Here is a 27,673-nt window from a genome sequence, read left to right on the forward strand (position 1 = left end):
TCCTTCTAAGCTATGGGTTTAGAGTTCAAATGTTTTTCATTTATAGGGTAATTTATCTCTAAATGTTGTAACCTCCCATAATCTCTTGAATACTTTGACCTTTTAACATTTTGCGTGTCTGATATTTGGCTTAGCGGCTCTGAATTGTCACAGTTGTCCATATAGAAATCTCTGCAATCTTACAGAGAGTGCTTGCAAAACCATTGCCATCCAGGAAGTGTTCCACTTCCATTTGAAATGGCTTCACTTCCTGTAGGTCAGCTGTGGATGCTACTCAGTACAACCAGTTCCTTGCTAAGCACTTTCAGCCCTCTTGTGTGCTTAGACCATATTATCTCATTGCCCAGTTCCTCTTTGCAGATGCTGGCTTTGGCACTACAAGCGGAGGAGCATTTGGAACATCTGCTTTTGGATCAAATAATAACACAGGAGGACTCTTCGGGACTGCACAGACCAAACCAGGTACAGGTATTGATGTCTCTCACATCTTGACTCCCTTCCTTATCTCACGCTTTCTTGTCTCCAATTTGATAGGATGTTTCTGGTTTCAGGAGGGTTATTTGGCTCAAGTACCTTTAGTCAGCCAGCCACATCTTCCACCAGCACTGGCTTTGGGTTTGGAACGTCAACTGGAACTTCCAGCGGCTTGTTTGGGACAGCAAGCACCGGTGGAGGCCTCTTCTCATCCCAGAACAATGCCTTTGCACAAAATAAACCTGTGGGGTTTGGCAGTGAGTATAGTTTCCTTCTCTATTTCTAAAACAGTTTGAATAATGATGTGCACAGAACAGTTACCTGGTTCATATTGCTGATCAAGATCCACATTCTTAGATTGCCTCTCCCTCCACTTTCTCCCTGTTATTTTTCCTTGGGGTCCTGGTTTCTCTTCATTCCCACGAGTTTTTTCAGGAAACAGCAGCAAGGTGCTGTTGGTACTTTTTTTTTTTTTTTTTTTTTTACAAAAGCTTACTTCTTTTCTGGTGTACTGGGGAGGAAATGAGAGGTCACTTCCCACAAATAGGATTTCTGGTGGAAGCCTGGGCGCTCACCAGATGAAAGAGGAATATTTGCCTATACCAAGGCAGTGAGTGCGTTTATGAAACTCTCAGGCTATGTGATTTTGTAATAACTTCAGGGAGGAATTGCTGAAACTTCAATGAGGTCTGTTAACATGTCTGACCATTCTTCATTTTTATCTTCACCTGGAAAGTGCCATGTGCATCAGTGATACCTAATAACCATAATGAATAAATACTACTAATAAAAGTGGAGCTGGATTTGAGAAACACCTGCAGAAACGGTTGGGCATTCTGAGCTAGTGACCCACTGACAAAAATAGAGGTGCAAATTAATAACTTCTTGCCCAATGACTGGATAGCTGAGTTGGATCACAGGGGATGGTACCCAGAAGAATGCGCAAAACATTTGGATGGCTTTAAAAGGGGGTTGGACAAGTACATGGAGGAGAAGGCTATCCATGGCTACTAGTCTTGATGGCTATGGCTATGTGCTACCTCCAGTGGCTATGGCTGTGTGCTACCTCCAGTACCAGAGGCAGTGAACCTATGTGCACCAGTTGCTGGGGAACATGGGTGGGAGGGTGCTGTTGCGTTCATACCTTGCTTGTGGGTCTCTGATCAACAGCTGGTTGGCCACTGTGCGAACAGAATGCTGAGATGGACCCTTGGTCTGATCCAGCAGGGCTCTTCTTATGTTCTTATGAATGGTTAGACGCTCAAGAAAGAAACACAAGTTAGTGGAAATAAATGCCCATGCTCCTTTCTGCAAAACCCTCACTGTATTTAAGTTAACGTGGAATGCTACAGCTTCTAAACTGTTTCCCATCAACTGAGCATAGTTTGGAAAATGTAACGTTCTGGCTCATTTGTAGCTCTGAATCTGTGGTTTCATTTGGGCACTGAATTCATTTTTCTTCACAGACTTTGGGACAAGTACTAGTAGCGGTGGTCTGTTTGGAACCACTAACACAGCCTCCAATCCATTTGGGGGTACATCTGGCTCTCTCTTTGGATCGACTAGCTTTACTGCTGTTCCAACTGGCACTACTATTAAATTTAATGTAAGTCTGATTTATTTACTCTTTAATTTTAATTCCAGCTGTTATTTGAACCTTTTTGTTCCTTACACTTTGGTTTTGAACTGTTGTTTCCAATGAAAGGTACATGGGGTGTTCCATTCAGTAAAACTTAATGTGAAAAGGCATTACTGCAGTAGTCATGTTCGATGAGTTAGTCCAGAATATTCATCACGATTCTCCCTGAGGCTCATTTGTCTCTCCGAATTTTGGCCTACAATATGTGACAGCCCTATTGTAATTAATTTTGCATAGTCCCTATGTTCTCATTGATAAGATGTGATCCAGGAAGTAGTTCAAGGCAAGCCTCAGTGAATTTGTTCAGATTAATTTTGCTACAACTACCATTCATGTGGTAAGGGAAGGAAGAGAATGATGGAGGTACTCTGTGTCTCTTGCTGTTCCACTTCTGATCATTCATGATCCGTTGGATTGATGTAGATGTGTATTTATAGAGAATATTCAGTTGGTAATAACATGGCAGTAACTGGTGGTTTAAATTCTGTGTGAACATTTAAGGAAGGGCTGTAGCTCAGTGGTAGAACACATGCTTTGCATGTAGAAGATCCCACATTCAGTCCTTGGCATCTCCAGGTAGAGTTGGGAAAGACGCCTGTCTGAAGCCTTGGAGAGCTGCTGCCAGTCAATGTAGACTGTACTGAGCAGGATGGACCAAGGGCCTGACTCGGTATGAGGCAGCTTCTATGTTCTCGGCACAAAACAGAAGCATGAGACACTTATTCAGAGGAATCACTTTAGTGCAGAGGCCCCTTTAAGGGGATGATGGAATCGCTGTCTTGAGAGTTTTGTAACAGTTGACAGAAAAGGAGATGCAGAGATTTGAAGACGGTGAGAGCTCTCTTGCACCCTTCTTCTCTCATGTGCAGCAGTGATGGTAGGGATCTTTCCTGCACATATTATAGCAGAAGGAAGAGCAGCAGGCACAGTCCAAGATGATAAAGGCTTCTTTCCAGGTAGAGAAGGGCCTTCACAGGAGCAGAGACAGATGGAGGTAGGCAAGGGCCAGTATGTGGCTTAAAACCAAGAAGATAGGGAAACATTCACATCCCTCGCATACCATGGTAAGCAAAGTCTGGTTGGTGGCTTCTCTTTATGATCCTTCTACCAAAAAGCTCGTAGCCACCATCACAACAACTGGCCATACAGGGCACTTCATAGCTGAGCAAGAATCTGAACCTGGATTCCCTGCAGCCAAGCTTAGTTCTCAAGCCAGTGTGATGTCCTTGTAGGACATCACACCTTGTAGGCCCCTTCCAACCCTACTATTCTATGAGTCTATGTGTTCGTTAGCCCACTGAATTGACCATTCGGGTGCTTGCAGAAGCGTCACTGCTCCGCTCATACAGTGACGGACTGCTGACAGGACTTCCAGCACCAGGCACCGGGGAAGTGGGAATCAAGCCTACAACAGCCTGGATGACTGTTAACATGTCTCTTACAGGCCCCAACTGGCACCGACACGATGGTTAAGTCTGGAGTCAGCACAAACATCAGTACCAAGCATCAGTGCATTACTGCTATGAAAGAATATGAAAGTAAATCGCTGGAGGTTAGTCAAATGTGTCTCTGTATGTTGTCTCTCCTGCCGCCATCCACTCAGTGGCTCAGGCATTGGAGCTGCTCTACTCGCTGTCCCCTCACAGGCAAGGCATGTTTTGTTTTGTTTTTAAGTCATAGCTATGAGGCTTCTACCTCCTCCCTAAAAATTGCACAACATTGGTTTTTACTTGGAGTCTTGAATGCAAGGTACTTGGGAGGCTCTGCAAGTGGAGCTGAGAGGAATTTGTCCATCTGAGATGGATACTGTGATGGACAAAGAAAACTGCTACCTCTCTCCCCTCTCCAATCAGACTAGTAAAATAAGGTACATCACAGACTCTGTGTGTGCCTCTCCTTTAGAGCTCTTGCACATCTTAGTTTCTAGGACAGATGTTTAAGTTGGAACCCTTCCTCTTTTCAGCCCCCCGCCCCGCAATATCAGGTGAGGAACTGGAGATCTGTTTGCGGGTTCTTGGTGGCTGTTCCTTGATCAGTCCTCTTAGACATATGACTCCCTCCTCTTGCATGGGCTGGGGTGTAGTCAGTTTTATAAGCTTGCAGTTGCTGAGTAAAACCTGCCTGGTCCCATGAGCACACAGCCCCTTCACCTACCCTCCATTACTATAATGGGAGGGTGATGTGAGCGCTCAGTGGTTCAAGAAGAATGAATGGGACTGAGGCACAGGGTTGTGTGTGTGTGTGTGTGTGTGTGTGTGCGTGCGCGCGTTTTTGTGGGCCACGTACTGGGCTATGTCCTGTCATAGTTGTCAGAAGAAATGCCATGGTAGCGGGGCTTCTGGGGCCCTGCTGATGCCTCTTTTGGCAAAGGTGGTAACTAAAGCTGAGCTCTTCCCGTCATTTGGGAGCAGTGCCCGCATCACAGAATTCTTGATTCATATGCCTCCTTTATCATTTTTTGCTGAGAAGGTGTGACGCTGACAGGGGTGGGGGTTAGGCAGGGTAGATGGTGCCCCATGTGACATGACTATACTCAGGAAACACTTCTTGTTTAGGAGCTTCGTCTGGAAGACTATCAAGCAAACAGGAAAGGTCCCTCCAACCCAGTAGGAGCTGGAGCCACTCCAGGCCTGTTTGGATCGTCTACTGCTACTTCCAGTGCAGCCACAGGACTCTTTGGTTCCTCCACCACTAATGCAGGCTTTTCATATGGACAGAATAAAACAGGCTTTGGAACCAGTAAGTATGGATGTATTGGCTTGCCTGGGATGTCTCCTTGGGCTCTAGGTGCTAGCTACCTGGTTTGTAAAATGCTGCTTTAAAACTCTACATTGTCTTTTCATGCCTGGGAAAACCTATCCAGACATAGTGATCTCCTTCACTGAGCAAGTAGTATCCTGACTACAGGCACCAGGCCTTCATAGGGCGCTAATCAGCCAGCGACTTGGAAAACAGCAGTTGACAGGAGAGCGATGTTGTTATGATGTGACACAGTGGGTGGGGTGCAGACTTGGGAATGGGGAAACATGAAGCCCCCTGAGCAACTTCGGGCCAGCCACTGTGGCTCAGCCTCACCTCCTTCACGGGGTTATTGTCAGGATAAAATAGTGGAGGCTATATATGGGGGGCGGGGGGTGTTCTGACTTTTTGCTTGAGGTTCCTTGGTGTCTTTGGAACAGTTTGGGTTCTGTTTGGTGATTTCTGTTCCTTTTTCCTAGCAGCTTCCATGTGCTCTGGCATATGGTTCTGGTAGGAAGGGCTTCTGAGTTGAGTCACTGAGCTAGCTGTGGGCAGGTCCAGCAGCTTAGATAATTCTGTAAGTAGCTTTCCAGTCCTAAGGAGTTTGTGATCCAGATTTGGTGAAGTTTAGTAGGGAGTTTGAGGGGGATTCTAGGAGGTAGGACAGACTTGGCAGAGAGCCCTGCTCTACGAGCACAACAGGGAGCTGAGGCAATGAAGCCTCTCTGCCCCTGTGACAAAGCATTAGGGTAATAGGTCCAGCAGTCAGGTTTAGCAACAGTGTGAGGTGGTATCACCCTGCATGTCAATGAGGGCATAGTGTCAAACAATTTAGAACCTTTAAAAGGTGCAGACTCCTCCACAGAATCACTGTGGGTGACAGTACCAGGCCCCAACAGTACTTTAGTACTGAGGACGTGCTATCGTCCCCTGACCAGAATGCTCAGGGTGATCTTCAGATGGGGAATGAAACCAGGGATGCATCCAAAGGAGAAAGGGTTGTAGTAATGAGGGACTGCAATTACCCTTCCATAGGCTGGGAAAATGCATGTTCCAGCCACAACAAAGAGGTAAAAATTTCTAATAACCTAAATGATGGTGCCCTAGAATAGTTAGTCATAGAACCAACTGGAGGGGAGGTGACCCTTGACTGAATCCTAAGTGGTGCCGCCGAGGACCTAGTCTGAGATGTGAGTATTGTTGAACCTATTGGAGATGATGACCACAGTGCTATCAGATTTAATATATATTTAAGTGGGAAATTGTCAAGGAAATCCAACCCTGTCACATTTGACTTCAAAACAGGTAACTTATCTAAAATGAGGGAAATGGTGAAAGGGAAAGTCAAGAGGGTCAAATGACTCCAGAATGCTTAAGGGTTATTCAAAGCCCCACTAATAGAAGTTCAGCTAAAATGTATACTGCAGGTCAAGAAAGGTAGCACAGAGCCCAAGAGGTCATCAGCATGCTTGACAAACAGTGTCAAGGAAGCTATGTAGTTTGGTAGCACTGTATAAATAATTAGCTTCAACTCTTTCTGTTCCAGGTACATCAGGTTTTGGAACAGGAACAGGAGGTCTCTTCGGTCAGCCTCAACAAACGACCAGCCTCTTCAACAAGCCCTTTGGCCAGGCCACAACTGCACAGAACACAAGCTTTTCGTTTGGGAACACCAGCACCCTCGGACAGCCCAACACAAACGCAATGGTAAGGTAACAAGGATTGTAACAACCTGGAAGGCTAGAACATAAGAGCCCTGCTGGATCAGACCAGGGGTCCATCACGTCCAGCATTCTGTTCACACAGTGGTCAACTAGCTGCCCCAACAGAAAGCCCACAAGCAGGACATGAGCACAATAGCACCCTCCTGCTTATGTTCCCCAGCAACAGGTATACATAGGCATACTGCCTCTGATACTGGAGGTAGTATAGAGGCATCAGGACTAGTAGCAATTGATAGCCTTCTCCTCCTCTGTGAATTTGTCCAATCCCCTTTTAAAGCCACCCAATTTGTGGCCATCCCTGCACCTTGTAGTAGCCAATTCCATAGCTATGCTCTAGAGTCTTCATGTCTCCTGGTGACTGAGTGCCTTGACTCTGCAGCTTTTTACTAAGAACTTCCCAAGAGAATGTTTTGTTCAGACTGACGATCACCACAGCAAGGAGCCTTAACCTGCCTTTTGTACCTAGTGAATATTTGTTCAAAGCTTAAGATATAAGGCACCTCTTTAGCATGAGTTGGAGCAGTGGTCTATCTAACCTAGCGCTGGTGGGCAACAGCTCTTGAGAGTCTTAAGCAGAGGTTCTCTCCAATACAAGATCCTTTAATTGGAGATACGAACCCTCTGCATGCAAAGCATGTGCTTTACCATGGATGCATTCTCCCACCAGGAGATTCTGTCATAGCAACCCTCTCGAGCTATGAAATAAACAGTTTGTTACAAGCAGTCACCTGGTCTGGCAAGCTTCCTTCTCATTTCAGGCGTGGCGTTAGGCAGAAAAGCTAAGCACCCCCTCATGACTGCATGTGCCTACCCAGGGAAGCCTGACTGATATTTTGGCTTTTCACTGGGCAGCGATAAGAATTTGAACAGCAGTCTTCATATCTTCAGGACTTCATACTGGGATCCATATTGCATGCCACTATGTGAAGTTGTTTTCGCTCTCTCTCTCTGCCTGTTGCTGTTGCTCTCTTAGGAGGCATAGGTGGAAATGTGTATTCAGAGGACCTCCAGTTTAAGTTGTGCTGGACATTCAATTAATCCAAAATAGACTTGGGTATGAAGTATCAGTCCCTTAATATTCACATCCAATAATGACAACAGGAACCGTATATTAAAGGGAGTTTCATCTGCTTTGGATATGGGATACAGGTTTTAAGGTCCTAATAGGGAACTTGGCAAAGCCATGTGGGGAACATGCTGTTGAGTTGAAGAGATTAGCGGTCCTTATAGACATTGGGAAATTGCCTTTGTCACCAGAGACAAAATTGTGGGTATGTTGTGTTTGTTTTTATGCACCAGTGAGGGCCACTTCATTCTTCATTGCCATGGTACTTTTCTGTCCCCAGCCCTGGACGTGCATTCAGAAACAGCGAGGCATGCACAGACCCAAGCCTCTTCAGTATTTTTTTTTTCCCACAGTGTAACGGCTAAAATGAAATTGGGCTTTCTGCTTGGCTAATACATGGCTCAGCTGAACCAGGCTTTAGCAGCGTTGGTCTCCTCAGCTGCCGCCAACAGAGCACATGTCCACTTGTGTAAAAATCATCATGATCTGAAACCGTTGTCTCCAGTATCCAAACCTGCTGCTTAAGGTTTTTTTAAAGGATATGTTGTAGCATATCTTTCTCAAACATCCCCTAATGTTTGCAGGGTTTATTTGGAGCAACCCAGCCCTCTCAAACTGGAGGCCTTTTTGGAACAGCTGCCAATACGAACACTGCTACTGCATTTGGAACTGGGACAGGTCTCTTTGGACAAGCCAATACAGGATTTGGTGTTGGTGGCTCGGTATGTCAGTTGGAAGTAATGAGAGTTTTTTAAGGGTGTGAAAGTAGCTTGTTCCTCTTTGCTTATTGCACACTTCAAAGCACAAGACTCTGCTAGGGCTTTACTAGTGGTGATGATTGTAGTAGTAATAATTAGGAATGTCCAAAAATATTGGCTTTGAACAACTCTTGGAAGGTTTTGGTTATTAAAAATAATCCCTAACAAATCTAAACTGATCATGTGTCTAGTGCTGGCAGTCGCTAAGTGATTCACAGGCACATTTTGGGTGTATATTTCCTGGCTAGCTGAAACCATAAATTAGCAAGCCTAGAACAAGTGTTGAGACTGCATGCTTCCCCCTCCCCATGCCTGCTCCCTTGAGATGCCAGTTTCAGCACACCAGTCTTGGTTAGCATAAACTGTTGTTTGCTGTTACGTTTGAAATAGAGAACTGTTGTTTAATGTCAGTTTTCCAACCAGGTTCTTAAACCACAGTTGAACATGGTTTAAGATCCTGGTTAGGAAACCTACATTAAATCACACTTCCCCATTTCAGATGTAACAGGAAGCTGCAGTTAATGCTAACTAAGATTAGCGTGCGAGTGGGGAGCATGCAGTCCCAAAGTCATTCATGGCTTGCTAAACTATCACCCTTCGCACTAGCTCCTGACGGCATCCAAGATAAGACTTCATCTACTACTCTTGGACTGCTGGGTGTCAAAGCAAGTGCAGCAGCAGGAACGGTGCACATTCCTAAGTAACACTTTTCATATTGTACTGTTCTTAGATTATGTTTTCCTGATATTTATTTTATTTGTATTATTGTGCTGATTATGGTTTATATTGATTTGGGGTTTGTTGTTTGTTTTCTTCTTTTTCCTGTTATATTAATCATGGATTTCTGTATTGTGTGTTTAAGTCACTTCAGGTTTGCTTTTTGCAATGGGAAGCAACGCCTACATTTAATGAATAAGAATAACAAATACTTAAAACATACATCTTACTGGCAAAAGCAAGTAGCTGATCAAGTACTTGGTTATGTTTAGGCACTCCAACAGGTGTAGTTTATTTAATAGGTATTAATATGTGTTGCTTTAGTGTGCTGGGTTGCCACTGCTTATATCCTAATAAATTCATCAATAAAACTATGTGATATTCATCCAAATGCACACTGCTTGAAGGGAAGTCCCATACAGCCTGTGGGATTTTACCCCGTTGGCTTGTATTTCAGGAAATATCTTTACTCAGTGATCATCTATGTGACCCAAATAAAGTGCGCCACGCAGCATGTGAACCGCCCAGAGAGCTTTTGTGAACCACTCTGAGAGCTTTGGCTATTGGGCGGTATAGAAATTAAATAAAGTTGAATGCTCCAGGCTGTGTTCTTCTGTAGTGCGTGAATGAGCACAGCTCCTGCAGTGAGCCCTGTGGGGAAACATCACATTGAGTTAGGCACCCTGTCCACTAGCAGTTTCGGCTCCTGAGAGAAAGTCCCTTGGTTACCTTTGCATTTGGCAAAGAATAACCCAAGAGTGTTTCTGGCTGTCTTCCCCTGTTCGTGCGGTATCTGACTGGTAGTTGATAGAATAGTAGGGTTGGAAGGGGCCTACAAGGCCACCGAGTCCAATCACCAAAGATCACCACAGGTAGATCTTCCTGTGGCCCTAGATGCTGGAAGAAGAAAGTTTGTCCCAGCAGTTATCTCCCTCAACAAGGAAAGACTTTTAGCCAGAACAAGGCAACTTCCACACCACCACCGCCATTGCTTGTCCTGTCTTGGCACTTATGAATTTGAAGACCAGGACATGTTGGGGGATGAGAAAAGAGTAGACCTCATGTCTCTCCCCCAACTCTTCCTCACCATATCTCAGTATTGTGCAGTACATGGCAGTCCTGCACTAAGGGAATACATTGCTGCTGCTGGCCATGCAATCATTGTTCAGAGAAGCAGGTTGATGGCTAATGTGCTTTATTTAGGTGGCAGGAAGGCATCATTCTTCCCAGATGTTTACTGGCAGCTAACTGAGAAAACGCACCAATTGTTGTTTGTGCCCTGTGTGTAAGTGTAGCTCTGTGATGTTTAAAGGTTTTCTTTTCAGTCCCTATTTAGCAATAAACCTGCTGGATTTGGAACCACGACCACTAGTGCACCCTCTTTCGGCACAACTACAAGTGGACTTTTCGGTAACAAATTAGTCAGCTTCCATTTGGCATATTTATTTGTTTAAAAGCATTTACATCTGTTGGCTGTTGCATCAGTAGGGATGGGTGAATCTGTCATGCTCAATTTCGCACAGGTTTCTCATTTCTTTTTGTTCTGTCCTAATTCCACATCGGATTGTGAATTTTTTTAGTCTGCGGAAAAACGTGTACACATTTACTTTTTTTGTATACGTTTTTCCAAATGTACATATGGTTGTGCACACTTGTGCAAATGTACACATCCCCCATTGGATAAAGTGTTTTGTGTGCATTTTTGCAAATACATGAATTTTTGTGTGCATTTTTTGAAATGTGTTCATTTTTGTACACTTTTTTTGTGGACTGCATCACAAACTTCGTAAATGAATGTCAGCAACAAACTGCATTGCCATTTGTGTTTAGGTTTGGGAAGTGTGAATTTGGTATGTTTGCACTGAAATGCAAATTGAACTAATTTTTCACCCATCCCTAGCACTGAATATATCACCTGGCCTGCTGTGGGCTCAATTATGCTAAAGGTTTTTAGGTAAGTATGGCTTACCTATTTGCATGCTGTCGGGTAAGCCATGCTTCATAGGAGCACCTGGGACATTCTTGACACAGTTTGTTTTGGCCTCTTGTGCAGGAATTTAAAGTTCCTAACTGTAAGGTGACTTGTTCATTTGATCAGCTGATCTTTTTCTTTTTAAATCAATTTTTTATTGTGAGTTTTAACAAAACAAACAGAAAAAAACACACATCAGATGATCTTTGATAGGAAATGTGGGGTCTTCCTGAAGGTTCTGTGGCAACTGTTTGGGGATATCGCCTCAGAGGAGACTGCTCTAGACAGTCCACTGAGTCAGTTCCAGTTCTATGGTGGTGGTGTCCTCAGTGCCGAATTTGGGTTTCATATGACTAGGGGTGGGGTGCAGGGGAAGAGGTGAGCAGGGGGTTGGATTCGATGGCCTTGTAGGCCCCTTCCAACCCTACTATTCTATGATTCTAGGTAATGGTAGGAAGTGTCATCTTGTTAGTGGGCTTTTCCTCTAGTAAAAGACCAGAGCACATCACATGTAATCATTCTTGAATACTGTTTGAGATTTTGTTACCATATGCAGCTTGCTCAGAGGGCCTTTCTGTTAGTGGTAGGTGAACATACTTTTGCCCAGGCCAAGCAATTGGTCTCAGTCTGTTGTGGATTCTTAACTTTGCCTTATTGGGCTTCCTTATACAAAAGTATGCAAACCTTCCAGAATATCCTTCGAAGCCAGTGCTGGGGTCTAAGCTTCCTTCAGACCAATCAGCCATAAGTTATCTCTGCTCCCTGATAGTGATTGGTGGAAGGCAGCTAGAAAGCGTTGAGAGTTTGCTGCCTTCTTCCTTCCTGCCAAAAGGGTTTCTCCTGCTTCCTTTCCTTAGTGACAGACTCCCCAGGTTTTGGTAAAGGAAGCAGGGGCGGAGTGGTCATGAGAAACTTGTACCTTCCTGGACAACTACCCATGCTGCCTTAAAGACTCTTACTTTCCATTTTGAGGCTTCTGGGTGTAGAAGATGGGGAAGTGCTGGCTAAGTCCTTCTCTTCAGTGGCGGCCAGCCCTGTTTTTCCAGAAAACAGCTCTCATCGTCTAGAAAAAAGACTTTGCATTAAGTTCAAGTAGATTGCATGTTGGCACATTGACCACGTGCAGTGCTTATGTAGAAGAGAGGCCTGGATGTCGAAAAAGCCCACTGATCATTCTCTATTTGTAGGTTTTGGTGCAAATACCACTGGGAATAGCCTGTTTGGAAACAAGCCTGCAGCTGGGACTCTGGGAACTGGACTTGGAACAGGATTTGGAACAGGTAAAGAATAGGAAGGTGCTACCATTGGAAACATAGTCTTTTCTCTCTCTGATAGGCTCTCAGCCAAAATTCTGTATGCCACAGTGCAGATTCACTAAGCATAACAGCAAGCCTGTAGCAAATGGAAATCCACCAAAATTCTTCCTCCTTTCTGTGCTTTGCTATTTTTTAGCCTCTGTCATTACTAGATGATGAATGAGACACCGCACCCCCACACATAATGCCTCCCAGTTCTCCAACATTTCTGTTTACTCTTTCCTACCTCCAGAAAGTTGTTGCTTTATACTTTCTTTCCCTTTCCCAATCTTGCTGAAGCTAAAAAATAAAAATCCAACCTTTGTTCTATATGACAGAAAAATGTTAAGTTGCTGTAAAATCATCAAGCTTTCTATAATTTCATTTGATTTTGTCTGTCTTGTCATGGATTCCTAGTTACTGAGTATGCTGGATACTCATTAAGGAGGTAATACTCTGGCTAACTGCATACTTGTAGGAAAGTGACCAGTACATTGTGATCAGAACAGTATTTTTCCTACTGTTTCTCCCACCCACCCAATCGGCCCTTCCTTATGTAAGAAATAACAGCTGTGGGGCCTTCTGTTAGCAGCCACAGTTAATATTTAACTCCGTAACTGAGAGAATAGCCAAGTTTAATAACATGCATCATTTAAAAAACTTGCTCTTGAAATGAAATCTGGAAGTTTCTCCTTTTGCAAAGCAAGAATTGGCAAGTGAGAGACTGGGGGAAGGGAGACATGTTCCCAGGAACACTAAGTATGATTATTTCCTTTTCTGAGCTATCTTGAGAGAGGGTCTGAATATGTTTATTGCTGCTGATTGTTCATGATGGCATTCCACAAACTATTCTGTTTCTCTCTCCTTCTTCTGTAGCCCTTAGTGCAACGCAGACTTCGTTGTTTGGGAGCACCCAGCCTAAACTAGGGGGCACACTGGGGACGGGAGCATTTGGTGCCCCTGGATTTAATACATCAACCGCCACCCTGGGCTTTGGCGCTCCCCAGCCTGCTGTGGGTAAGTGCATCATTCACAAATGCATTGTCTGAATTAAAAAATGATTATTAAGTGACCCTGTCACTTAGCAAGAAGCTACATGAGATTGCACTTGTTCACTGTCACTCTGCTCTGCGCATTGAGGCAGGTTGGGTGTTCAGCAAGAAGAAGAACGTGGCATAGTACATGCACTGGTTTGTAGACGATCCAAGGGTCCAGTTCTTAGCCTTGCTAAATCTCTGCCTGACAGTCAGTACAAGCAATGCAACCACTGAGGTCTAATTTTGGGGAAGGCAGCGCCTTAAGTAAGCAAGAAAACATCCTAGTTGTTTTGTGTTAGGGTTGCCTTGGGTTGTGCCTGAACGTGGTTCTTGGTTTGGTATGGGAGACTAAAGTGCAAGGGACTGTGCTTTTTATGCTAGAATATCTTGTGACTTTCATACATTGAATTAGGCAGGTTTCCCCATGGATCCTGTAGTACTGTCATACGAGAGCATTTGCACTCCCCTGTTGTGAGTTGGAGCATTGTCAGATGGCTGACTTCCCCCTTGGTGTATAAACTTGGCTAAGTGGAGTCAGATTTCATCTTGATATATCAAGACTGCTCTGTGCAGTTCTTCTCAAGTGTGCTGCCTGAAATTCAAACCTCCCATGGATAGGAGTGTCTTAAAACTGTTTGAGTGAGGGCAAAATTGACAGGGAAATATGCAAAACATCGTTGCAGCAGTTTAGGTAGATCCCTTAAAAACAGCCTTGTTGTTGTTGTTGTTGTTCAGTCGTTCAGTCGTGTCCGACTCTTCGTGACCCCATGGACCATAGCACGCCAGGCCTTCCTGTCCTGCGCTCTCTCCCGGAGCGTGCTCAAGTCCATATTCATTGCCTCAGTGATGCTATCTAGCCATCTCATCCTCTGCCGTCCCCTTCTCCTTTTGCCTTCAGTCTTTCCCAGCATCAGGGTCTTTAAAAACAGCCTAGAGAGAATCAAAGGGTCTTCAAGTCAATTTAAGATGAAGCTCTTGCCTCTTCATAGTGAGTAGCCTTAGTTGAGAAAAACACTCACTTTCCAAACCAACTCTATAGTCAGGAATGAGACCATCTTGTAGGTTTGCCACACGGTTCATTTGTGATCGCAGCTGAGCTTCTGGACTGAACAGGAGAGCATATGCCTAGGCACCTGTGTCCTGCTCATCAGATTTGAGGCCTAGAGCCTCGACTGATTGAAAATGTGGAGTGTCTGCAAAGAAACAAATACTCTTTACTATTTCAGCACAGACTGTGGTGATGGCTAAGGACTTTTCATTTCAGAGTATTGCAGGTGTATGAAAGCTCCACTTTCAACTCTATTGAGCTGGATGGGTGTGTTTGCACACCTCTTTGCACATGCTTGTAGCAGTGCCAGCTGTGTGGAAAGGTCCTTTGCTGTAAAGAGTTCTGTGACAGCAGAGCAGGACCTTTCAATATCTTGCTCTTTGTCATCTGCATTTGCAAAGAGGTGAGTTTGACAACCTGCCTGTTGGATGAACAGAACAAACACAGCCCCTTTTTCCCTTTTTACTGCTGATCCGTGGTCTCCCCCAGGTGCACTCTGTCTCTAATGAAATTCTGCAGTTTTTCTCTAGATAAGACCAGGCTAAGGCTCAGAAATTAAAAATGGAAAAAGAAGAGGGTTTCTTTCAAACCACTGTGCTAGACTCTGACCTGGTTTGCATAATTGCCAGTGCAGTTAACAAGCCATGGTGGCTTGTTAACCATGCTGTGTGCACCAATCACACATCAGCCTGATTTGCTTAATTACTCTCACCAGCCTGGCTTACGATGTCATCTGAACTTGGTGAGGATGGGTTGCTGCCATGGTTACAAATGACATGGTAAGCTGCGCCAGTGAAGGTGATTGAGCAGATTGGGTCAGCATGCTACCAGCACAACTAAGGTGGTTAATAAGCCACTGTGGCTTGTTAACCACTTGGCGATGGTGCAAGCCGGCCCTCGGTTGACTCTGCAGCTGCTTCATACAGCTTTGGTTGGTGCTGGGCGCTCGGCGGAACACAGGGGTCACTGCCCAGCAGACTTGTGTGCAGCTGGTTCGGGGGTGCTTAGTCTTGTGGAGCAGTTCAGAGAGCTCGGTTGGCATTGCACGTGCTGGGGAAGCATATCTGAGTGGGGGAACCACCCATTCAGATATGTCCACAGGGCCCCATGGAAGGAGCCTGGAAGAATGGCTACACACCTTATAGCCCCCGGCACTGTACAGCTAATGGCAGTGGGGTGAAGCTCTTGGACAAGGGCAGCTGTTGCAGCCTTGGGTTACCTGCATGATAACAGAGACTGGTTCTTCTGTTAGCAGCTTCTTGTATCATTTTGTGCTGGGGTGGGCAACTTATAGTCCTCCAGATGTTTTGGCCTACAACTCCCATCAGCCCTAGCCAGCATAGCCAGTGGTGAGGGCTCAAGGGAGCTGTAGGCCAAAATATCTGAGGGTCACAAGTTGCCCACCTCTGAATTTTCTTGTGGGATATTGGACTGACATTTTTCTTACATTTTCATTCAGCTTTGACAGATCCAAATGCTTCAGCAGCCCAGCAAGCAATTCTTCAGCAGCACCTCAATAGCTTGACTTACTCACCCTTTGGGGATTCCCCTCTCTTCAGAAACCCTATGTCTGACCCAAAGAAGAAAGAGGAGGTAAGTGGAGGTGAGGATGGGAGGGTTAAGTCAAAATGGCTGAAGGGGGATGGTGAACAGATTTATAAAAGTATGCCTGCTGTGAAGAAAGGGTGTACAGAAGGCTTTTCTCCATGTCATACAATACTAGAACTTCAGATCACCCAGTGAATGGATTGCCAAATGTTTCAGGTCGGACACAAGGAAGTCTTTCTTCACACAAGGCATAATTAACTGATGGAGTTTGGTGCCAAAGAATATGGTGATGGCCACTGGCTTAGATAGCTTCAAAAGGGGCTCAGACAGATTCATGGAGAGGGAGGTCTACCAGTGGTTCTTAATCATGGAAGCTGAATAGGGAACCTCCAGCTGGTCCAGGGACTACAGCTGACTCAAGCTGCTCCAGCTGGTCCAGGGACTACAGAAGCAAGCAGGCTTCCAGAGAGCAAGCAAACGGGGAGCAAACAGGAGTTGGCCAGGGGAGTTGCGGTGGTAGAAGAGACAAAGGAGACAGAGGCTAAGAGGTAAGTGGGCTGCAGGAAGCCCAGGGGGCTGCCCTTTATCCTTCTGAGTGGCTGTGAGCTCACCAGGTGGTTCTGAGAGCTCCAACTGAATTGGGGGGGGTGGCCTGAATACTCCCAGCAGCTGAGTGGGTGGGAAGCTTCAGTCTGTTTCCCCACCTCCCAGCTGAGCAGAGCCGAGCAGAGCAAGCTGCTCCAGCTGGTCCAGGGACTACAGAAGCAAGCGAGCAAGAGAGCGAGCGACCAGAGTGAGCGAACAGGGGGAGCAAAGAGGAGTTGGCCAGGGGAGTTTGGCAGGGGAGGTCAAGGGGGAGGCCCCTAACATTTTTTTTCATTTTTTTATTTTTTTAACTAATTTTTTTTTCATTTTTTTGTCTTGTAACACACACGTCCACACCAGTGGGACTCTGCTTTTAACCTCTACTGAGTAGAGGAGCAGGCACAGGCTAGTCTAGAACAATCACAAAGCTAGACACAAAAAGGGAAAAGAGGCAATGGAAGGACAGGACTCTCCAGTGGTGGTGACCTGCAAGGTGTGTGCAATGTTCGTTTTCTTGCCTGAGAACAGCATGGCCTACACCTGCAACAAGTGCAAGTTGATCACGCTGCTGGAAGAAAAAGTAAGTGGACTGGAGCGGCGACTGTTGACCCTCTGGGGAATAAGAGAACACAAGTTCTTCGACAGAATGGGGGAACTACAGCAGCAAAGGGCAGACCAGAAGCTTGAAGAGCAACAGCAAGATGAGGCAGAAGTGGGAAATGCTGAGGTGAAGAAAAATGGAGTAGAGGATACTCCTTGGAAAAGGGTGACAGGAGAAGAAGAACTAGGCGCCACTCTGCACCAGTGGAGCTGTGGAGCCAATTCCAGGTACTTGCGGATGAGACTGGAGGACAGCCTGCAGAGGAAGAATCACAAGGGAACCTACATGAGAGTGAGCAAGAGGCTGAAGGTCAGTCAAACAGAGGCGATGAAACCCAGGCCCACAACAAGAAGAAGAGAAGAGTGGTAGTAGTGGAAGACTCCTTGTTGTGTGGGATCGAGACCCAAGTATGTCGCGAAGACCCGTGGACTCGCCAGGTATGTTGTCTCCCGGGAGGACAGATTAGAGACGTGACTGAAAGGTTGCCTGCACTCATAAAGCCCACTGACAGGTATCCCTTTCTTCTCATCCATGTGGGAACAAATACCGCCAAGCGGAGCTACGAAGAGATCACGTCAGACTTTGAAGCTTTGGGAAGGAAACTCAAGAACTTTGGGGCCCAGATAGTTTTCTCATCCATCCTTCCAGCAGTTAGAAGAGGGATAGAAAGGGAACGAAAAATACTCCGGGTAAATGACTGGCTACGAAGGTGGTGCCGACAAGAGAGATTTGGATTCTGGGACCACGGCCCATACTTCCTGGAAGATGGGCTGTTGGCAAGGGACAGGTTGCACCTCACAAAGGCTGGGAAGAATGTGTTTGGCCACAGCATGAAGAACTTCATCAGGAGGGCTTTAAACTGAATCCTACGGGGAAGGGAGATGTAATGCTGGGGGTAACAATGGACGTAGGCGCATGCACTGCAACGAAGAGAACAGCTCTGATAGCACCCAATAATAGTCTTCAGACACATGTAGGAAGAAAGCCAGACTATGAAGCACATGGTCTTCAATGTCTATATACTAAGGCCCAGAGTATGGGAAACAAACAGAATGAACTTGAACTCTTAATACAGGAGGGAAATTATGACTTGATAGGTATAACTGAGACTTGGTGGGATGACTCTCATGACTGCAATACAGCAATTGAAGGATATAACTTGTTCAAAAAGAACAGGAGGAACAGAAAGGGAGGTGGGATTGCACTGTATGAGAAAAATACATATCTCTGCACAGAAATACAGGAGGAGGAGCTTGGTAGCCCCATCGAGAGCATCTGGATCAAAATAAATGGAGCAAAGAATAAAAGGAACCTGGTGGTCAGAGTCTACTACCGGCCACCCAACCAAGGAGAAGACAAGGATGAAGCTTTTGAAAAGCAAATAGCCAATGTTTTAAGGAAGCATGATGTAGTAGTAATGGGGGACTTCAATTTCCCCGATCCTTTTTGGGAGACAAATTCTGCAAAACATGGCCCCTCCAGGAAATTCCTGACTTGTGTGGCAGATCACTTCCTCCTACAGAAAGTAGAGGAAGGAACTACAGGATCGGCTGTCCTTGACTTAGAGGATAAAGTAGCAGTTACAGGAACTCTGGGGGAAAGCGTCCATGTTGTACTTGAGTTCTTGGTTCTAAGGGAAGCAAAAGCCGTGTGTAGTCAAACACATACCCTGGATTTTAGGAAAGCTGATTTTAATAAATTCAGAACAATGATCAGTAAGGTCCCATGGCAAGCGACGCTAACGAGAAAAGGAGTCCAAGATGGGTGGGAGCTTTTAAAAAAGGAAATTCTCAAGGCACAATCACAAACAATTCCAACAAGAAGAAAAGGTGGAAGACAACAGAAGAAGCCAATGTGGCTTCGCAAAAAGCTTAGGGATGACCTGAAAACAAAAAAGGACACATATAGGAAGTGGAAAGAAGGCCAAGTAACAAAGGAAGAGTACAGGCAGCTAGCACAGAATTGCAGGGATGGTGTCAGGAAGGCTAAAGCAGAGAACGAGCTGAGGTTAGTGAGGGATGCTAAAAACAACAAAAAGGTTTTCTTCAGCTACGTGCATAGTAAAAGGCAGAGGAAAGAAATGGTTGTTCAGCTATTAAATAAGGATGGCAAAATGATAACAGATGACAAAGACAAGGCAGAGGTGCTCAATTCCTACTTTGGCTCAGTCTTCTCCCCAAAGAGGGTCTATGACCCCCCTGGCAAAGGCGACGTACAGGCTGAAGGGGCAGGATTGCAGCTTGAGATCGATAGGCATATGGTGAAGGAACACCTAATGACTTTGAATGAGTTCAAATCTGCAGGGCCAGATGAACCGCATCCTAGAGGAATAAAGGAACTGGCAGAAGAATTCTCAGAACCGCTGTCTATTCTCTTTGAGAAATCATGGAGGGCGGGGGAAGTGCCAGATGACTGGAGGAGGGCTAATGTGGTCCCTATCTTCAAAAAGGGTAAAAAGGAACCTGGGAACTACTGACCAGTCAGTCTGGCATCAATCCCTGGGAAAATTCTGGAGCAGATGATAAAGTAATCCATCTGTAAGCACCTTGAAAACAATGCAGTGATTACTCGAAGCCAACATGGATTTGTCAAAAACAAGTCCTGCCAGACGAAACTGATCTCATTTTTTGATCAAGTCACCTCCCTTGTAGACTGTGGGAATGCTGTAGACATCACATACCTCAACTTCAGCAAAGCTGTCAACAATGTGCCCCATGATATCTTGCTGAGCAAAGTAGCTCAAAGTGGGCTAGATGAAACAACGATCCGGTGGATCCGCAGTGAAAGAGTGCTTATCAATGGGACCTTCTCCAACTGGAGAGAGGGAACGAGTGGGGTACCGCAGGGCTCAGTCCTCGGCCCAGTGCTCTTCCACATTTTTATTAATGACTTGGAGGAGGAGGAGGCGCAGGGGATGCTGATGAAATTTGCAGATGACACTAAATTGGGCAGGATAGCTAATACTTTGGAAGACAAACAAAATTCAAAGTGATCTGGATAGACTGGAGCGCTGGGCAGAAAACAACAGAATGACATTTAATAGGGATAAATGCCAAGTTCTGCACCTAGGAAAAAGAAACCAAAGGCACAGTTCCAAGATGGGGGATACGTGGCTCAACAACACTACAAGCAAGAAGGATCTTGGAATTGTTGTCGATCACAAGCTGAATATGAGCCAACAATGTGATGTGGCTGCAAAAAAGGCCAGTGCCCCTTTGGGCTGCATTCATGGAAGCATAGCTTCCAAATCCCGGGAAGTACTTGTTCCCCTCTACTCAGCACTGGTTACGCCTCGTCTGGAGTACTGTGTCCAGTTCTGGGCACCACACTTGAAGAAGGATGCAGACAAACTGGAGAGGGTTCAGAGGAGGGCAACAAAGATGATCAGGGGACTGGAAACAAAGCCCTTTGAAGAGAGACTGAAAGAAGTGGGCATGTTTAGCCTTGAGAAGAGAAGACTGAGGGGAGATATGATAGCGCTCTTCAAGGACTTGAAAGGTTGTCCCAGAGAGGAAGGCCAGGATCTCTTCTCGATCATCCCAGAGTGCAGGATACGGAAGAATGGGCTCAAGTGACAGGAAGCCAGATTCTGGCCGAACATCAGGAAAAACTTCCTGACTGTCAGAGCAATATGTCAATGGAACCAGTGACCTAGGGAGGTGGTGGGTTCTCCCACAGTGGAGGCATTCAAGATGAGGCTGGACAGCCATCTGTCAGGGATGCTCTGACTTGGGTTCCTGCATTGAGCAGGGGGTTGGACTCGATGGCCCCTTCCAACCCTACTATTCTATGATTCTATGATATTTGGAGGCAGTGTTCCTCTAAAGATCAGCTGCTGGAAAACAAGACCGGGGGAGCGGTACTGCTCTTGCCATCATGGAGCCCTCCTTGTAGGCATGGTGTGGCCACAGTGGAAAGTAGGACGCTGGGCTAGATGGACCTTTGTTCTGATCCAGCGGAGCTCCTTTTAAGCTCTTATGACCAAAACACTTTAATTTAAAACCATGTAAAATGATTGCTTGTCACAAGCAAAATACTGATATTGACAGCATTTTAGGATGAAACTTGGAAGGGCTGAAGGACAAAGAACAATATTTTTTTCTGATGCCCATTTGAGAACTCGAGTGTCTGTCTGTTTTGGCTGTTAGTCTGCCTAATCATAAGACCGCATCAGGGGGAACATGCCATTTAGAACCCAGGCAGGGCTGAACATCTCCCTGCTTTACTTGCTTGATAGCATGTTCAGAGATTGCTAATCAGTTTCATACTGAGTATATATATAGCACTTTGATGCTTTCAAACCACTTCATGTTCACTGTCTTGTAATCCTTACAATTACCTTGTACTTTATCTAACCCTAACCCTATAACATTGGGGGGGGGGGTGAGGGGTGTCATTGTTTTCCCCTGTATGGTGGATTGGAGTTTGAGGTTGGCAAAGAATGGCTTGCCTAAGGAAGGCCACCACCATGAGTTAATGCTGTTCACTACATGGGTGTTTTGTCGACTTGCATGCAGGTGCCTGCTTCTGCAAAGTCCACGTTGGTTGGCTGCCACATTAGTTGATTTGGGCTGAATTCCCTTATGACATGGTCCCCCTGAGCAACTCCTTAAGGATCTCTTGCCTCCTTAAGACTCCCACATTCCTTTTACCTTTCCAGTAACATGTGGTTTAGGCTGTAGGTTTGGGGTGATTAGCACTTTAGACACTTGGGTTTTAGCCACAACAGTTAACTGGTAAATTAAAGCAAGCAAATCACAACTAAAGGTATTTACACGATAGAGCTGAGTGGTACAAAAGGCATTAAGACAAAATAAAAGTTGCAAAACACGAGTTCCTTTAGCCTAGCTGTACTTAAGACTTCTCCAGGCTGCTTCTTCCTGCTCCCTCTTACTGCTCTGGTCTTTCTGACTCTCTTTTTATACCCTCCTCCCCCAAAACCAAAAGTACTGCTTCAAACCTGAAGAAATGAAACTTAATTGGGGGAATGAAACTGAAATTTAACCGGGGAAATGAAACTTCTCTCAGGGATACCCCCTCCCAACAAAAACTCCAGGCCTCTAGGCCTGACCTTTTTCCTTGCCTCTGTAGGCCTCAAACCTTCACACTTCCACAGTGATTTTAGGCTTACAAAGCAGTGGCACTGGCATTGCTACACTTCCTGGCATTGCCTCTTTGCGTATGCTTCAGCTGACAAGTTCTGTGCTTCCGCATCCCCATTGCGGTGCTGGCAGGCTTCAGTGCCGGTTTTCAAACCCAGATTTGCCATTGCCCTGTAGAACCCAAATGGAAGCATTTGAATGAACAGATGCTCTTGAATGTTCTTAAAGTCATGGCGTGTACCCAGTAAGGATGTCATTGCAGCTGTGCATGCCTGTCATTTGAAAAGACCCATGCATTTGCCATGGAGCAGCATGACTGCTGGAGTGAGAATAATCTGTGAGAATTGGACAGTAGTCTCATATATTCCCAGACAGCAACCAGTTAGCACACTTTGTGCACTCACATGGTCCAGATTGCTACTAAAGCTATAAGATTACAAGCCAAAATAAAACCGATTGAAAGCATTCAGCCAACACTGCACACACTCTAGCATGGGACAAGTGTTAGTGGCCAGTCCTGAATCACCTCAAGTTTGCATTGCATGCTTCTTTTTTCAGAGACTGAAGCCAACCAATCCAGCGGCCCAGAAGGCATTGACCACGCCCACTCACTACAAGTTGACCCCTCGCCCAGCAACGAGGGTGCGGCCGAAAGCTTTGCAGACAATGGGATCCTCTAAATCCCACCTCTTTGATGGCCTAGATGAGGATGAGCCAGCCCTGTCAAACGGGGCTTTCATGCCCAGGTTAGTGCTAAGTCTTTATTTTTTTATGTGTGATGCGTAGTGGGAGAATATGCAAATCTGGTGTGATTCATGGTGATCTTAAGCTGTGTTCCATTCTGGTTTTATCCTAGAACAGCCTGACTCTTGTTGGATGCAATTACTGCTTACTACTTCATTCAAGATCATGTTTAGTGCCCACATACTTGAGTCAATTCAGTGCCTCCTCGTTCTAAAGGGTTCCCTCACATTTTGTGGAGGCTGTTTCAAGTATCTATACATGATGTAGTGTACAGATGTTGAACACAACCATAGACTGGAGCCGTAGTTCTCAACCTCTTAATACCCGAGACATACCTTTTAACTCCATCACACAATGTAAAACTCAGTGCGATGGTTTGCTATAGATTCCCCCACCACAGCTCTCTCTCTAGGTATGTATGTGCTGAGCTTGTAGTTTTTTAAATACCAGTTTAACTGTCCTGACTTCTCCTAAAGAGTCCTGGGAATTGTAGCTTGGTGAACTGCTAAGATGTCTGTGAGAGATTCCGCGCCCCCTTCTCATAGAACTACAATTCCCAGAGTTCCTTGAGCAGAGCCAGTTCAAGTCTCCGTTATACATAGCACCCTTTCACTGTCTTTTTTCTTTTATCCTTTTCTCAAACAGAAAAAAGAAAATGTATTTTGATGTTTTTATTTTCTGCCGGAGAAGGCCTTCTTTGGCAGGAAAGCAGCTTTAAAATACTAATTAATTATAAATAAATAATAGTGATGTCATTGGTGAGGTGCCCCTTTCTCCTGGGTTAGGGCACAACCCAGTTGTGGGTCATACCCACCAAGGGAAGACCACTGGTCTATGCTGGTCTGCTCCACAGCTGTGGGATCATGGTGTCACTTTTCAGCTGATGTTTTGTGACCTGGGTGTGTGTGTGTCTCTCTCTCAGGAAGAGCATTAAGAAGCTGGTGTTGAAGAACCTCAACAGCAGCAGTCTGTTCTCTCCTGCTAGTTGTGAAGTTGATGATCTCGCCTCTCCATCTGAATATCCAGAGAATGGAGAACGGTATGTCTGTGTAGGTCTCAAAGAAGCATGATCTTTGCTATGTTCGCTTCTGAAATAAACTAATTTCGAAGGTGCAGCTCCTGCTGTAGTTCAGTTTCAAGCATTTGCAAATCTTCTCTGTTGTTGCCCTGAAGCTAGAAATGCTCTGCCAAATTCCATCTTGTGTGGAGTTTGTGGAGCAGGAAGGGATGCAAAAGCTGCTTGTGTTGTACTGGCAGCACTCGCACTGGAAAGCAGCCTGTCTCGCCTTCTGTAACTGATACCATCCTGACTGCAGCTTGGTATCCTCCCCAAAGTGTGTCAGGGTAATATGTAAAGTGCCAGGCCTGTTGGGGTGCGTTCTGGCGTACCAGCTGCTTAGCAGCATGTTGGTCCTAGCTAGTGCTTTAGTGGGAGTCCAGTCAATATGTATACCTATTCCCTAAAATCTCCCCAAAAATTCCCATTGTGAGTGGACTGAATGCTCTCAGGAAATCATAGCTATCACCATGCATTATTACTGGGTTTTGCATACTTCATGGAAAAACAGTCCAAAAGACAGCTGTGACTCCTTGAATTCTTCAAGATGTTTAGTTATGGAGAGGGGCAACGAACCCACCATCACTGGAAATCCTGCACAGTTCCTGTTCTGGCTTCTGAGATCTTGCCAGGCATTGCCCCCAGACTTTCAGGTCTACCATTAGCAAGCTTAATAATTAGAAACATTTTCTTTTGAAGCAGAGGTTCTCAGAATGCTGAACTCTGTGCTTCTGGAGGGTGTAGTTGTTCAGTCGTTCAGTCATGTCCGACTCTTCGTGACCCCATGGACCATAGCACGCCAGGCCTTCCTGACTTGCGCTCTGTCCCGGAGCGTGCTCAAGTCCATATTCATTGCATCGGTGATGCTATCTAGCCATCTCATCCTCTGCCGTCCCCTTCTCCTTTTGCCTTCAGTCTTTCCCAGCATCAGGGTCTTTTCCAGAGAGTTTTCTCTTCGCATTAGGTGGCCAAAATATTTCAGCTTCAGCTTCAGTATCTGTCCTTCCAATGAGCACTCAGGATTGATTTCCTTTAGGATTGACTGATTTGACCTCCTTGTAGTCCAGGGGACTCGTAAGAGTCTTGGATAGGCTCAAATTCCCCACAACTCTCCCATACAAGATAAGGAGGCAAAAGGAAAAAAAGCCTCTACCTTCATCATACTGCATAGGTTTGGGGAATAGGCGAGGAGGCTTCCTGCTCATCTAGCCCCAGATCTTGGCAGTCTGTGCTACAAGGCTATTGTGCAGACTAGGCTGCTGAAGTTCAGGGCTAAGTGAGCAGGAAGCTACTCACCTAGCCCAGGGCTCAGCAGTCTTGTGCGATGGGGGGATCTCGCAGTAACTCCCACCCACCCTACCAGCAAGGTTTGTCAATGGGCCACTGCTTGCGCAAGCTAGTTTCTAACATTCCCAGTTAAAGCGGTCAATATTGGACAGAGACCAAAACCAAACTTCAGAGTCTCCAATGTCATGTTATTTAAAATGGTCTGTGAGAAACTGTCCAGATTCTTTGGTGCTTCATATGCCAAAGAGCTGCTCCCATAGATTTATTTTGACTACTTCGTAAACCATTTTAAAAGCTTTTTTTAAATGAGTCTTCTTTTAGAAGAACAGAAATGGAACCCGCATTGGAGGGCAGATTGGTCCCCCAAAATTACAGTTTTGTATTGGAGCTGTCGTGTTTTATGGGGATACATTTCACTTTTGGTATTTTCGTTGGCCTTGCCACAGTGCGTATTTTTCAATGCATCGGTGACTTGGGAGGTCTGCACGTGACCTGACACATGGGTCAGTGCTGAGAAGACTGCATTATGATGCCAGAATTGGGTTGGTCTGGATCTCTCTCATAACAGATGAAGGTCAAATGTTTTCAGGCTCTTCCCCTTCTGCCTATTCCAGGCTCCACACAATACATCCTGCCTCAACTTTCTAACATCTGTTTCAGTTGTTTGCTTTGTTCTGTTCAGTGTAGTTCACAGATATCTGATCCATACAGCAACACTTGTGTATAAGTTTATTAAAGGGTTAGATAACCAGTAGTACAACTACCTTTGGCTATCTACTCCATAATGTTTCAACTGCATTGTTATTTGCGTTATGAAGCTTTTTAACTGGGCCTCTTGTAGGCATTGCCATGCATCACGAGAAGCTGGTTTCTGGAGTGCAGCTTCTTGGTCATGCCACATTAACTAGCTTGTTCCAAAATTCCCTATATCAGCATTCCCCAACTCCTCAGCTCCAGCCCCCATAGCCAGTGGTCAGGAATGTTGGAGGTTCTAGTCCAAAACATCTGGAGGGCACCAGGTTGGGCAAGGCTGCCCCATGTACATGTCTGTCCTTCTGTTTCACAGAGGTACTTAGAGGTATTATAATTAAGAAGAGGCCTTACCTTGGACACAGGCCATGGAAATCAGTTCCCTGATTCAGGCAGCTGACCTTAGATGGATAGTGCCACATAAATGGTATGACTTTCTTTCTCAGGTTCAACTTCCTCTCCAGGTCAGTTGATGAGAACCACAGGCAGGATGGAGAGCAGGAGGAAGAAGACAGTCACCCTCACGAAGGGTCACGGTTCTATGCCAACCCCGTTGGCAAGCCCCTCCCACAGACGCCAGAGAACGCCATGCACAAACATCATAACAACGTGGACGACACCATTATGGCCTTGAACATGCGAGCTGCTCTGCGGAATGGGCTGGAAGGCAGCAGTGAGGATGCCTCCTACCACGAGGAGTCCCTGCAGGATGACCATGAGGAGGAGGAGGAGGACATACATCACGTACATCCAGCAGGTGAGGTTGTGTTCCTGTTACTGGCAGTCCAGCTCTTCTCTCTCGGGTCGAGACTGGAAAAGCTAGCCCTGGTGCAGAGCAGGGGAGGGCTGTTTTTCATGCATGCAGCCCTTTATGCTGAGAGTCCTTCAAGCTGCCTGGCCTGATTCAAGTGGCCTTCCCCTAAATAAGTAAACCTCTTGAGGTTTCAGTGAACTTTCCAGCATTGAGCTGGCCTTCTTAATAGTCAACCAGGTTGCGGTGACTCATGATCCAAGACTGTGTAGATCTCGGTGTATTTGCAGGTCTGTTTCAAAAGGGCTCTGGAAAATGTCCGCTTGAATTGACTGCCATCATAGAACATGCTTGTCTGAATCATCCAACGGTGGCTGATAGTAGCGTATAGTAGGGATCTGCTTCATGATGCGTCAGACCAGTGATGCCATCCCTGGCGTGATTTCAAACCTTTGTTGTTTTGGCCAGATTCTCTTCTTTCCCCCGCCGCACTCTCCACACCATCCTCAAGCACGGCAGTATGAGAAATTTAACTCAACCTGTGACAGCAAATTGTGCTGGAGCCTTACAAATAAGATCTGAACTGCCTAGTGTTGAGGTGCTTCCAGGAATGTTAGACAGACTTGTTTGAGTTGGCAATTCGGTAGCTGATTTTAACTGGTACTGAGTAGCTTTTCACCTTGCTTACAGAGTTAATAATTTGTTAGGTTTTTGCAATGCTTGTATATCTAAGATGCCTCCAACTTCCTTTGAAAGCTCTTTCTTAAACCATGTTCTTT

General features: G+C 45.6%; 1 protein-coding gene and 1 long non-coding RNA gene across 5 annotated transcripts in view; one reads left to right on the forward strand and one right to left on the reverse strand.

The window, feature by feature from the left end:
- NUP98 (nucleoporin 98 and 96 precursor) overlaps nt 1-27,673 on the forward strand; it is a 73,362-nt gene that overhangs the window by 6,015 nt on the left and 39,674 nt on the right. For 3 of the 4 annotated variants that reach the window (XR_014788916.1, XM_084842166.1, XM_084842165.1), the window contains 14 exons: nt 361-462; nt 552-731; nt 1,941-2,080; nt 3,558-3,665; nt 4,669-4,852; nt 6,399-6,559; nt 8,227-8,364; nt 10,443-10,527; nt 12,277-12,369; nt 13,261-13,401; nt 15,929-16,062; nt 22,864-23,051; nt 23,972-24,088; nt 26,590-26,900. Coding sequence is in view for 3 of the 4 variants with exons in the window: in XM_084842166.1 (XP_084698292.1) it covers nt 361-462; nt 552-731; nt 1,941-2,080; nt 3,558-3,665; nt 4,669-4,852; nt 6,399-6,559; nt 8,227-8,364; nt 10,443-10,527; nt 12,277-12,369; nt 13,261-13,401; nt 15,929-16,062; nt 22,864-23,051; nt 23,972-24,088; nt 26,590-26,900 (2,082 nt within the window). In the remaining variant the exon portion in view is untranslated. The remainder of the gene's footprint in view (nt 1-360; nt 463-551; nt 732-1,940; nt 2,081-3,557; nt 3,666-4,668; nt 4,853-6,398; nt 6,560-8,226; nt 8,365-10,442; nt 10,528-12,276; nt 12,370-13,260; nt 13,402-15,928; nt 16,063-22,863; nt 23,052-23,971; nt 24,089-26,589; nt 26,901-27,673) is intronic. The other variant, XM_084842167.1, reaches the window with a different exon arrangement.
- On the reverse strand, nt 12,143-27,479 carry LOC146349229 (uncharacterized). The gene is made up of 2 exons (XR_014788917.1): nt 26,498-27,479; nt 12,143-14,351 (listed from the first exon to the last, which is right to left on the reverse strand). It is a non-coding gene; the product is annotated as an uncharacterized LOC146349229 (long non-coding RNA).

Source organism: Heloderma suspectum, chromosome 3, assembly GCF_057233095.1.
Source record: "Heloderma suspectum isolate Gila_16-S chromosome 3, 16-S_ref, whole genome shotgun sequence".
Lineage (NCBI taxonomy): Eukaryota > Metazoa > Chordata > Lepidosauria > Squamata > Helodermatidae > Heloderma > Heloderma suspectum.